A 13227-nucleotide genomic window follows, 5' to 3' on the forward strand; every position below is an offset into this window, starting at 1 on the left:
ACTCCCCAGAGGTGTGCAAAAGACTGTAGGTGACATGCAGTGATACCTGTGCAATTGGTCAACAGATTTCCACTTGTACAACACAACTTCTTTTTCCTCTCCTCCCACCTATAGCTCAGATACAACCCTCAGATATGCTCTGGATTATTCCACATCCTCCATAGAAGATTTTTGGGGGTTGCAGGAGCAGCAGATAGGACAAGAGGAAGGAGAGAGCCATTCACATGACATGGGATGTCACGCAGCGAAGGCAGGTGTGATACCAGCCTTTTACACCTGACAAGATTGAAAGAACTAAAACCAGATGATTACCGGTATATATTAAGACTGCAGTGCTGTGCAGTTACCTGGAACTTAGATTGAACTCCATAGGCACTGCACTGCAAGTCTATTTGGCTTTTCGAAATGGAAAGTTTTGCAGTGTGTTCTTATACACGGCTACATTTATTCCTAAAAACGCAGCACTTCACAGTTTTGTAATGTTTCCTACAAGACTTCGTTCCCACAAGATGTAGTGATGGAAACCAACCTCGAAGGCCTTAAATGAAGAAGCGGAGGAGTTTGGATTTGATACCCTGCTTTACCCGAAGGAGTCTCAAAGCAGCTAACAATCTCCTTTTCCCTTCCTCCTCCACAACAAACACTCTGTGAGATGAGTGAGGCTGAGAGACTTCAGAGAAGTGTGACTAGCCCAAGGTCACCCAGCAGCTGCATGTGGAGGAACAGGGACGCGAACCCAGTTCACCAGATTACAAGTTCACCACTCTTAACCGCTACACCACACTGGCTCTCCCACCGCTTATCTTACATGATTTCATGTAAGATAAGGCTACCAATGGCTTCTGGCCATAACGGCTATGCTCTGCAATGAGAGGCAATGCGCCTTTGAATTCAAGTAGGTGGGAACCACAAGTGAGGAGAATGTGTTAGGATCAGGTCTTGCTTGTGGGGTTTCCAACAGACATGTGGTTGGTCACTGTACTACAGGACAATGGAATACATGGGCTTTGGGGCCTGATTTAGTGGGGATTTTCCTATGTTCTTATAAATGAACGATTACGAAATCTCATTTAGAGTTATTCACTAGGAAGTTTGCAACTTTCCTCCTGACCATTATCATTTAATGCTTCGAGAGAGCTGTTGTTTCCCCCACATCCCCCCCCCCATATACACACACATCAAAGCCAACAATGGTTCAGTTTTCAGACAATCAGCTGTGGCATAGTTCCTTTGAAACATTCTAAAATTGTTACTTCCTCTGCAGCTGAGTTGGTCTGACAGCACAGTAGATTGTGGTCACCAGAGCCAACATAAGCAGATCTACAAATACAGCATTTGTTCTGTCAGCTGCAAGCCAAACACATTAAATTAATACAGTTTTTCAGCAACCTTCACAGATCAGGCAAGTTAAGATAGCATTTGCTGTGACAGATGCAAGTCAGCGAACACAGAAAACCAGCAGCTGCAGAGAACATAGAACAGAAACCAATCACTTCCTATCTTTCTCAGCTTATAAGCACACTGCAATGGTGGAGGAGTAACTCTAAAACCCCAAAGCAAGCAAACAAAAATACGGAGACTTAAAGGGCACAATAAGACAGGGAGTGGGAAGGCAGACTGGACTCCAGCACTTTTCACCTTCCAAAATTAACGGTTTTGGGAAGGCACGTGAAAGACACACACACACACCCATAGAAAGAGAGAAAGGAGAAAAGTATGAGATAGGAGTTTGTTTAAACTTCCTACAGGTAGTGGGAAACAAACAGAAATTTCCATGAACTGTTAGTTGTAAAAGCAGAACTTAATATACAACTTAATATTTATCTAGATTTACTTGTCAATAACAATCTCTGGTTTAGTAGCACCTTAGAGACCAACTAAGTTTGTATACCCAGAACAAACTTAGTTGGTTTCTAAGGTGCTGCTGGACAATTTTTTTATTTTTTTATTTAGTTCAACTGTGTCAGGCCAACATGGCTACCTACCTGAATCTCTGAGTGTACCCATCCAAATTTTGCTTTGGTAATATTAGCTTTATTGATCAGCTATACCACATTATAAAATTAAAAGCAATGCCATAATATGTCAACTGGCTGATCAAATGATTCTGAATGGATATTTTTTACACATTGTGCTGATATTAGTGTTGGTGGATTTTTTAAAAAAAAAATATGTTTAGCTGTAAATACATAAAGGAACTTATAAATCCTTGCATTTATCTCTTCCTCTCTCCTGTACCTATATAAATATGTGTGTGTGTGTGTGTATAATTGCACCTTTCTAAATACCTGTTAATGTAAAATAGTTATTGCAGCAACAGTTCTAGAAACGTAATTTAACTAGAACGTTGTGTAAAACAATGCCAAATTACTGAAAAGATAGGAATTTATAAGCAGTAGAACATGCAGCATTTCCTATTAACCGAAGTGCATAAACTATTTAACTCGTTTTGACCTTTTGGCCCTTCTGGGATAACCTGCTTCCTGGTTTTGGCTCAGCCCTAAAATTGACTGTGAATATAAGAAAAAGCAGCTAAGAAACACTGCTAGGAATCTGCAGGTACACATTTCTCACAACCATTGAGCCACAGCCACACATTTGGGATTTGGGAACAGAACTGTCTCATCAAAGATACGACTTCTGGGCAATCTTGTGTCACAGCACATGTTAGAAACAGAGTAGTGTGCCACTCAAGAGAATGATTAGAACAGGAAGTAGAATTAACAGCCTCATTGAAAGCTACTGGCCAGTAGACAGGATGCAAATATTTTGAACACACACTATTATGATGTTTCAAATGTCAATCAATCATGTTGGTGAAGAAGAGAATGAGAAAATGAGTCTTTAACCATTTATAAACTTAGAAGGAGGGGAAATGCAGTTACCTCCTGGCTATCCTTGTTCTGGTTTGGCCAGAAAATCTTGTGATAAAGACTTTCCATTGAATTGCTAGAATCTGATCGATCAAAGCAGTGTCTATCCAGAACCTCCAATGTGTGCAAAACACGGCTGATAGTCACCCCTAGAAGACAGAGAAACAGAAAAGAGTATATTTACATTGTGAAATCTGAAGAATTCTTTATATAGTATTGACTGTCATCTTATAAAACAGAAAACAAAAAAACAGAACAAATAAAAGTTTCTACAATTGTTTTCTTTTGTAGGAATTAAGGAGTTGTATGTATGTAAGTGTAATAAGTTCGTTTCGTGTTTCGTTTTGCGTTTGTAGGTATTGTATTTATCAATTTTTTAAAAAAAAGATTATTTTTTTTAAGTTTCTACAACAGCACTGCCTTGTTTTGATTCTCACCTTAAAGAATGGTAGGAACTTGTCTTAAGTTTTTGATAATACAGTGGTACCTCTAGATACGAATGGGATCCATTCCGGAGTCCCATTTGCATCTAGAGGTAAACGTCACTAGCACATGCGCGTGACATCATTCTGAGCGTCTGCGCATGCGCAAGCGGTGAAACCCGGAAGTAACGCGCTCCGTTACTTCTGGGTTGCCAAGGAGTGCAACTAGAACACGCTCAACTCGAAGCATATTTAACCCCAGGTATGACTGTACCATCAACCCTTTTCAGAGTTTTTCTTCAAGTATCTACTGCTTTCCTTCTGGCTTTAACCTGCCTAGTCACAACTTTCAAAACAGATGATTGCAGGAATCTAGGATGGATCAATCATCAAAACTGGAGGTATTTTAGCCTCCTTCTAATGTATCACACTGAAATCCAAGAGGAATATAGGCCAATAAGGGCTTACAGTATCCAATATATATCTTTAAACTTTTTTCGCTTTTTCACTTTTTACCTGCAGTTGTTTCTTGGCATTTGTCAAAAGACCATCGCACTTCCACAGCACGGCCTCTTTGCTTTATCTGCTGTTCTACTTCATAAATCTTTCCCCGTACCTGAAAAAGAGTAATTGGCTAGTGTTTGCGAAAATCAAATCTCAGACACGTGTCAGATTTCTCCTAGGCTTATCCAGTTTCCTGAGGGCAGAGAACAACTACTGAACAGACATAAAGTAATAGCAGTTTCAGATAAACCAGATCGGACAAAGAAGCAGTATGGTATCGCCTGTTTACTATCTTACAGGTTAAAATGGGACCACTTTTCAAAAACTGCTTGCTTCAGAAAACATTCCAAAGTCTTAAACTAAAAAATAAATAAAACTCCACAGTGGCAGCACAAAGGGCTGCTCTCATCCCCTTGAACTTTTCAGTTGTCGTTTTCTGAATCTTTCCAACTCAACAATATCCATTTTCACCCAGCCATTTCTCAGTGATACAGAAGAGATCAGCCTCCTTATCCTTTATCAAATCATGGATGAGGTAGGTCTTACTCAGAGATGACCTGGCATTCAGCAACAACCATAATTTCCCAGGTTGCAGGAAGCGCTGGTACACAGCACAGTCGCTAACTACCTGTGCCATGTGCTCCTTACCTGGCCTTTCTCACCCCTCCACACCCCCACTCTTCTCCTGGTCCAGAACCACTATGATTGGGGCCACCCCTGCTCTGCCCAACTCCTCTCTTCTGAGGCACATCTTTCTTCCCGTAATTAAAAACAAACAAACCCAAAATTAAAAAACACACAAGTTGGAAAACAGTTTAAAATAATTTAAACAATGAGTATAATAATAACAAAACAAAAACCCAGCAGTACTCCAGCCAAAGCGTCTGTTCAGCAGCCTCAGCTTTTGTAGCTGGAGTCAGTCAGGGCCCTGCCCTCATAGGCCAGGTAGTGATGCCATCACTAGGGACTGCCCAGTTGGCATAAACCAGGCATGTCCAAAGTCTGTTTTGGGGGCGTAATCTGGCCCGCCGGTCGGTTTAATCCGGCCCCTGTGGCAGTTTATTTCCTGGGGTAAAATCCTTTAAAAAGCTCAACAACCTCTATCCTAAAACAACTTTGGTCATGTTCACTTCATCAAATCTGCCAAGGCTTTCTCAAAGGCAGTTCCCTGTTTGCTGAAAGTCTTTCCTGACAAGGTGCATCTGTGTCCCACATCCATGACTTTCAGGAGGAACTGATAAAACATTCCCATTTACCCAGGCATTTAATAGTGAAAGATACTGTTCCTGGCAATTCTGAAATCATTGGATGAAAAAATGTTTTTGAACTGTTTTTAATAATAATAAATTTTATTTATACCCCGCCCTCCCCAGCCAAGACCGGGCTCATGCCGGCTAACAACCAATTATAAAAACAAGTTGATTGAAATACAACTTTAAAAACAAGATTGAAATACAACTTTAAAAACAAGATTAAAATACAACATTAAAACATTAACATTAAAATGCAGCCTCTTCAAAGGAGGAGAAAGGAAAAAAAGAAAGAGGGGGAGGGAATCAAATTGATTCTAAGCCAAAGGGCAGGCGGAAGAACTCTGTCTTACAGAGTTTTTAGAAAGTTTTAATGATATTACTTTTTATTGTGATTATTAGGAGCTAGGGCTGGGGGGGGATTGAATCAAACAATAAATAATGGCTAATAGATTCTCAGAAAGTCGAATCCAATGACAAAACCCTATTCTTGCTTTTTCCCCCCCTCCCTATTCTGCTAAGGAATCACAGTGATACACACTCGTACGTAAAGGTAGCTCCCTCCAAAGGAGAAATGAGGAAAATCTCTCACATGAACACACTTTATAAACACAGTCATCTAAATGAGTCTAGCCTAGAATACATAATTTCTCAGCACATTACATGCATTGTGTACATTTTAAAATGAATATACCTGCTGATTAAACGCAGAATTTCCTCCAGGCATAGGTAAACTAGACGGAGCAACCTGAAGTAAATCCAAAGGTGAACCAGGATTGACGTTTTTACTTTCATTTGTGGAATAATTCCACACCAAGGCACTTGGGCAACAGAGAGTTATTGTCTGCAATGGGAAGAATATAGAAATATTTTCATTTAATAAGATAATTCAATTCAATTCAGATCATGCAGGTAGATGGGCAAAAAATACCAGTAAAAAATTGCAATGAAAGTAGTATCAGAAATTGTTTACTTTTTTAAAAATCCAATTAAAATGTCCTTTAACATATTTAATTAGAAGTTGCATTTTAATCTGGATCAGCTCAATTTACATTTGCATCTCTTTCATGCCAATCTCAATCTGATCAGAGAGAAGATACACCAGTAGATGACTAGAGACGGGGGGGGGGACCCCGCTGAGTATGTGTGTGCTATTTTGGGGCTCAGTTTACAGAGGATTCAAAGCTTCTTTCTAAAAAATGAACAGACTGAAATCCAAACAATCCAAATCCATCAAAATGCATCGTGAAGCTATTGCAATTTGGAAGACAGCTATATTGTTAAAACACAGAACCCTAAAACCATTTTCTCAGAATTTCTGCCTATAGGACTGGAATGGACAATAGACATCCAAAACATTTTTTTTTAAAAACTACCGATACTAGCTGGTTAATTAATACCTTGGTGTTCAAAGAAAGAATCCTTTATCATATAAGCACAAGGAGAAGCATTGCTGTTTATTATAAAATTATAAGCGCTCCTTTGATGATTTGAAGTGTGTCATATAGGTAAGACAGTCTAACAGAGCAGTCATACACATATCGACTAGAAATTAAGCCGAATTCAGCGGGGCTTTCTCCCTGAAAGTGTGTGTGTGTGTGTGTGTGTGTGTATATGATTTATGGCCGATTGCTCTTGACCAGCTAAGAGAAAACACACTGGAAGGACACGCTAATATTATGTACCATATTTACTCGAATCTAATGCTCACCTTTTTTGGCCAAATTACATTGTGAAAATTAAGGTACGCATTAGATTCAATGGTGCATTAGACTTGAGTAAAAACAGTATATATTTCATAAGTACTTTTTTTTTTTACTCAAGGCCACTCACAAAAAAATATAAAATATACAAATTTAAAACAATAGACACCCAAACAATTTACCCATATAATACAAAAAGAACCGCACCCTGTCCTATGAAAGTGACAGTCAAAATTAGCACACTTCACCATCAAGAGCAGTAGTGATCTCATAGTACAAAGAACAAAATTTAAGTTTTTTTGGAATTCTAGCCATCGTGGCTGTTCTTAGAAAACTCTGCATGCCTGGGGAGAGAACTGAACCAAGACCTCTTCATGAAGATTGCGCATCTGATTCAGATCTATTCTCCCAATGATCGCCATCAGCATCAAGTATGAATTTTAATCTCTTCTAGCATAGCCGAAACATGTAACAGTTTCACACAGAGAGAGACAGAGGGCACTATTACTTAAACTTTAAAACAACCGGTACCAAATGCTTCTTCTTTTGAAACCCAGCTGTTCCCTGGTGTACAAACAGAGCTTTAGAAGAAGAAGAATCCCTCACCTGCAGCATACAACTGAGTCCATAAACCACTGGACGATGTTGTGGGCAAGAAAGGAAATCCGAACATACTAGCTGTGCAGGGTTGACCACAGGCCCGGCTGTAGTAGGGCTTGGAACTGCTAGAGGTGGGTTATTTGGTCCAATCATCATATGAGGTGAGTGGGCAGCTATGAGGTTAGGACTGTCACTTATTAACAAAGAAAGGCGTCTGGCACAGAAGAAAGCAAGTCGGCGTGACAGGTAGGCCGACTGAACGAACTCTTCGGAATACTGAAAAACATTTTTAGAAATAAAAGTCATTCATCCTAAACCATAAAATTCCAACCAACATTTCAAAAACCGTTTTGTACCAAGGCAGGCGAGTGGTCAGTCCAGGTTAGGATTGTCTACTCCAGCTTTCTGCAACCCAATGCCCTCCAGATGCTTAGGACTACAACTCCCATCAGCACCAGCTAGCATGGCAGCAGGGCACCAGGCTGGGGATGGTTACTCTACTCTGACTAGCAGCTGCTCTCCAGCTCCTCAGGCAGAGCAGAGAAAGGTTCTCTGCTACATGTGAGCCCGATGCTGGGGACTGAAGCTGGGACCTTACAAATATGAACATAATCAAATCAAAGGAACAAGCAGTCTGAGATTTGTTTTATGCAGTGAGAGTTTCAAAGCCACATCTTAAACCTACTTACATTAATCATACTAATAAAGACCTTGCATTTTATTTTTAAACACGTAGCCCACACATGCCAGTACGGATGTAACTCAACGGATTAATCAATAGTGCATTAGATCCAAACATGTACCACAATATGCCACCATTGCAATAACTTCTATTATGAACACTGCAGAACAGGACCAACTCACAAAATGCTTGGCTGAAGTACAGTGTTCGAAACTCCCATTGTTCTAGGCACATTTTGCGACAGGGAATTCCATTAGTGTGAGCAGTTTCTGAGCTCTGGGCGCAGTACTACGCCTAAGATTTCAGATTAAAACTGCAGAGTGGAAGGAAAGGAGGACCTTTTTCTGCATCCCCACTTCCAGCTACTCTCTGAAGGCTGGAGAAGAGACCCTCTTGAGAATATTAGTGGGATGAGCAAGGGAAGGACTAGACCATGTGAAAAATGCCTAGAGATTCCATTGTTGTGTCCATAACCAAAGTTTGAGGTGCCATTTAGCTCCTAGCATTCACATCTCTGTTTCTAACACTGCTGAAGTATATGGTGATATGCAACATGGATGTTCACTTACACAATTGAGTGAGTGAACCCAATTTTCTCTGCATGCACCTTCTGGAACAAATTTTGAGAGTGCCAGGGAAGGCTGGAGAAGAGAAACTGGAAGCCCTGCACTGCAAGTGGGCTGCTGCCATTGGATCTCACCCTTAATGTTCTACTAGGTAAAGGTAAAGAGACCCCTGACCATTAGGTCCAGTCATGGACAACTCTGGGGTTGCAGCGCTCATCTCGCTTTATTGGCTGAGGGAGCCAGCGTACAGCTTCCGGGTCATGTGGCCAGCATGACTAAGCCGCTTCTGGCGAACCAGAGCAGCGCACGGAAATGCAGTTTACCTTCCCGCCGGAGTGGTACCTATTTATCTACTTGCACTTTGACGTGCTTTCGAACTGCTAGGTTGGCAGGAGCTGGGACCAAGCAACAGGAGCTCACCCTGTCGCAGGGATTCGAACCGCCGACCTTCTGATCAGCAAGTCCTAGGCTCTGTGGTTTAACCCACAGTGCCACCTGCATCCCTAATGTTCTGTTACTCTGTGTCTAGAAGCTGGTTTTTGAACTATGGCAAAATTATATTGCCAACACACCCAAAAAGACTCGAGACAATAAATATAGGTAACAGGCTATGGTTATTACAATACAGCAACTATATTTCTGCCTATCAGATTTATTCAACCAAATTAACCAAAACTAATGATGTCTTGGGTGGCGAGGTGTATTGATGAGGATGTCCACACTCCCACGTCCTAAGCCAGCTGCATGCTGTGATCATGCAGGAAGGCCTGAGAAAACCTCTCCCTTCTTGCTGCGTGCTCCTTGGGTATGTGAACCAATCACACCTTTCATGCTCTACTACTGCATGTCTGGAAGCTGGTTTTTGAACTGTGGCAAAATTGTACCATGTTCTGTACCTGCAATATTAGCGGTAGTAGGAGTTTTAGAAGTTCATCATCAGCAGGCCTTATTTTTTCCAAGACATCCAATATCCATGTTAAATATTCGTGTCTTTCGAATAGTCCTTCCTTCAATGAAATTTAGAAAGATCACAGGTAAGAAGATATACATATATATATATATATATATATATATATATATATATATATATATAAATATAGTAAAGAGTGCAATTGGTACTATGCCCGAGTGTTCCATTACTCAAGTTACCAATTAAAACTATAAAAAACCCCAACAATGTTAAAGTAGCATCCCAATCATTCAAACTATATTAGGCAAATAATAGAATGATTTGAAGCGATCATTTTTAAAAAAATGTCTGATACATAAGCCAGTCATTCAAGTATCTGAAAAGATTCTACAAGGGACTGAACAGCCTAAATATACTTGATTTCTGTGGCAAAGACTGAGACTCAAATATAGAGACTGTCTCCTGAATATTCCTTAAAAAGGTCTTCTCTTCTGTATCTCTTTTTGGGAGAGAGAGAGAAAGGAAGACAAAACTCAGACAACAAGATTCTTGAATAAGTCTACAAGTTTTTCTGCTCCCTAGGTTTCAAGTTTCCTCATTCAGCATTCCTAGCTTTCATTGTTGTCCCCTTCTATCCAGCAGATAAGAAATCATATTGTTGTTGTTTGATGGTACAGTGGACACAGAGCAGAGGCGATTTAAAAACAAATCAGCTGTGTTGTTATTTTGCCCCGGAGAACAACATCTTAGCACATTATTGGAAAAGGTTACCTGGAACATATAGAAAGCTAGCTTTTCATTATATTCCCACTGCTTCAGGGCTTGTTCCACCTCAGGAGACACAGCTGCAGAGCTGCTGCCTTGGCTTGAGGTCATGTGATAAAATTCTGCAATCTTTGCCAGCTGTTCTCGGAGGTATCTGGTTGAAATCTGAGTCCATTCTAAGAAGACAGAAATTAGATGAGTTCTCACGATTCCTTCCCACCCCCCAATATCAGCTGACAACATGAGGAGATACACAACATGAACAATTAACATGATAATTAGCTAGACTATCAAAGTACATTTTCAAGACAATAAACAGCAGGTCTTTAACACAGAGCCTGTTCAAATGGCTCCTAGCATGACATTCTGTCCTCTGCAGTATCTTCAAAGCACTTTTGCTAAATGATTGCATGCTCTGCATTATGTTCCTATAAATCTTGCTTCTTTGCAGAATACAACTATTATTGGTGGACCTAACTGTGTTCTGCGAGTTTCAACACCTCACAGAGATTTCTGTTCTTGTGAAACACTTATGACTGAGCTTGGAAGGTTTACTAATTCAGGCCTGTGTAGTAAACTGCTGCACAACAGATATGAAAAATTGTGAAGATTGTGACAGTTTCTATTTTGTATTAATGAGAGAGAGCGAAAGAAAGAGAAAGAGAGAAATGCACAAGAGACATATAGCAATATTTACAAGCAGTGCAATTATATGGCTGTGAACGGCTATCTCTGGTGGGAAATAAAACAGATACACAAGAGGTGTTACCTCAAGTTTTAAAGGATTTTCCTCACATTGTATTATCAGAGCTGTTGAATTTGCCAACACTATACAGTACAACCTATAAGCATATGTGTTCATGTTAGGAGTGGGGAACGTTGGTCTTCAAGATGTTGCTTAACTACAACGCCCATCAGTCCTTGCAGGGATAGCCAATGGCCATGTACTGGTGGGGGTTGTTGTTCAGTGACACCTGGAGGATTATGGGTTCTTGCGGAAGCTGATGGGAGTTGCAGTCCAAAACATTTGGAAGTTGGGAAAAATTGATCTAGCTTTTGAGGCCCTACTCTGTGTTTCATTGCATTCAAAAGATACAAACAGGAAAGCAAAGTTAATTTAGCACATCAACTGTTGGAAGTTAGTTAACACACAAACTTTTCATTTCTCATGCCCAGTGGTCTGAATCAGTACACACACGTTACACTCCTTTTATCTTGAAGGATTATTTCTGGCAAAGGAGTTGGGATAACCTCTTTCCCAAGAAGTACAATCTCCATCCTTTAATAGGAATATAACTTCTATATGATAATCTCCAGTTCAGCTTGTACAATGGAAGAGCATTAGAAGAACCAGCCAACTGAGTTTTCTCTTTCAGAGTCTCTGCTGGTTCCATTATAATTGGAGCATAAGAAAAGGGAAGGGCATTATCAGAAGAACTGGAACAAGCCACAGTAATGTGAGCCCAAAGAGAACTGTCATCTCCCAATACTATAGTCCAGCTTTACTATTCCTCAATGAAGCTCTGAAAATGCACATCATTCTGTGGTTAAAGGCCACCTGAAGCTCCCATCATGTGCATCTTAGTACACAACACACTGTGCTGTTAGACAATAATTGAAAATTAACAACATAACTCTCTTGAACTTCAAGTACAAACGGTTTAAAGAAATGAATGTCCAGTGTACATGATTGTATTTAGGTTACTGTCATGAAGTCTCTAGCAAAGTAACAGCTACTGCCATTCTTGTGAATATTATGTTGGATGGCATCCAAAATAATATTAATGCAAGAAGTTAGACAGCTGACATAGCTAAGCAAACAGTAGCATAAATGGGAACACACAAGCACAGCTGTCACTGAGAATAATAACAACAACAACAACAACAACAACAACCACAACAGTGACAACAACAGGTACCCTAAGAATTGTGCAACATCTTCCACAAGCAGAAGACATACATTTATTTTGGCTGTTATGCTACCCTAAGAACGAGGCTCCCATTTGCAGAATGGCTGTGGCACAAATAGGATGCCCCACTTGGATATTGCCACACAGAAGTATTATAAAAATATATAGATATATATACACACACATGAAGCACCACACACAACAAATGATGTCTAACAATACTAAACCAAAATGCAATATGAAAGTTCAAATAAAAACCTGCCATGTCAATAAAACCAGCAAACGTACACATGCAACCCAAGAAGAAAAATTCAGGTTTCCCAACTCCCTCAATCTTAAGAATAGCGTAAGACTATGGATGGGTCTTCAGGGCCTTTCTGCAGACCTGAAGTGTGGCAACTTTACAGAGATCAGCTGGTAATGAATTTCAGAGTCACGGACCCACATTGTTAAAATGTAAATAAATTGTGAAGAGCATTTTGCAATGTCAATCTACCTTTCTCATTTTTCTTTTTTAAAAAAATCAATAAAAATATTAATAAAAGATGTAGTTAAAGCAGCAGGCAGCCATATCACCTATTGCAAAGAATGCACACAGCAGTTTTTCAGCTATTATGTAATGGGGTGTAGGAAAACAAATTCACATATATTCACACAGATATATATTCACATATATCTTGCGCAGGCCACCCAAAAAGTTTATATTCTTCTTTAATGCTGCTGCTGTAGTGAGTGTTTAACACCTTTTTGTTGGCAAAAATGTAAGCCTGCATGTATACTTTTTTAAAAATGCAACAGAATTGTTTCTAAACTGCAAAGACGTAGCTATAGAGCTGCATTCAACATAGCGCTAAGGAGGTGACGGTTTCATCAGCAGCAGAATTTTTCCTTGCACAATAGAACACACATACCAATATGTAACACAAATCTGTTCCCCCAATGCAACACCAGATATGGGTACAGGATAAAGTGGGGGGGAGGAGAAAGGGGAAATCTCCCTGTGCTAGCACTAAACTTTACAATACTGTGAAAGGTTCACTGA

The 13227-nt window shown here is 40.0% G+C and overlaps 1 protein-coding gene across 4 annotated transcripts in view; it reads right to left on the reverse strand.

The window, feature by feature from the left end:
* Window positions 1–13227, reverse strand: part of MED12L (mediator complex subunit 12L) — a 168626-nt gene that overhangs the window by 138378 nt on the left and 17021 nt on the right. For all 4 annotated transcript variants that reach the window (XM_081910674.1, XM_081910673.1, XM_081910675.1 and 1 more), the window contains exons 5-10: window positions 10282–10451; window positions 9497–9607; window positions 7359–7628; window positions 5744–5893; window positions 3812–3911; window positions 2886–3022 (exon numbers count right to left, since the gene is read on the reverse strand). In XM_081910674.1, the coding sequence (XP_081766800.1) occupies window positions 2886–3022; window positions 3812–3911; window positions 5744–5893; window positions 7359–7628; window positions 9497–9607; window positions 10282–10451 (938 nt within the window). The remainder of the gene's footprint in view (window positions 1–2885; window positions 3023–3811; window positions 3912–5743; window positions 5894–7358; window positions 7629–9496; window positions 9608–10281; window positions 10452–13227) is intronic.

The sequence above is a fragment of the Podarcis melisellensis genome, assembly GCF_964234715.1.
Source record: "Podarcis melisellensis genome assembly, chromosome: 5".
NCBI classification, from domain to species: Eukaryota; Metazoa; Chordata; class Lepidosauria; order Squamata; family Lacertidae; genus Podarcis; species Podarcis melisellensis.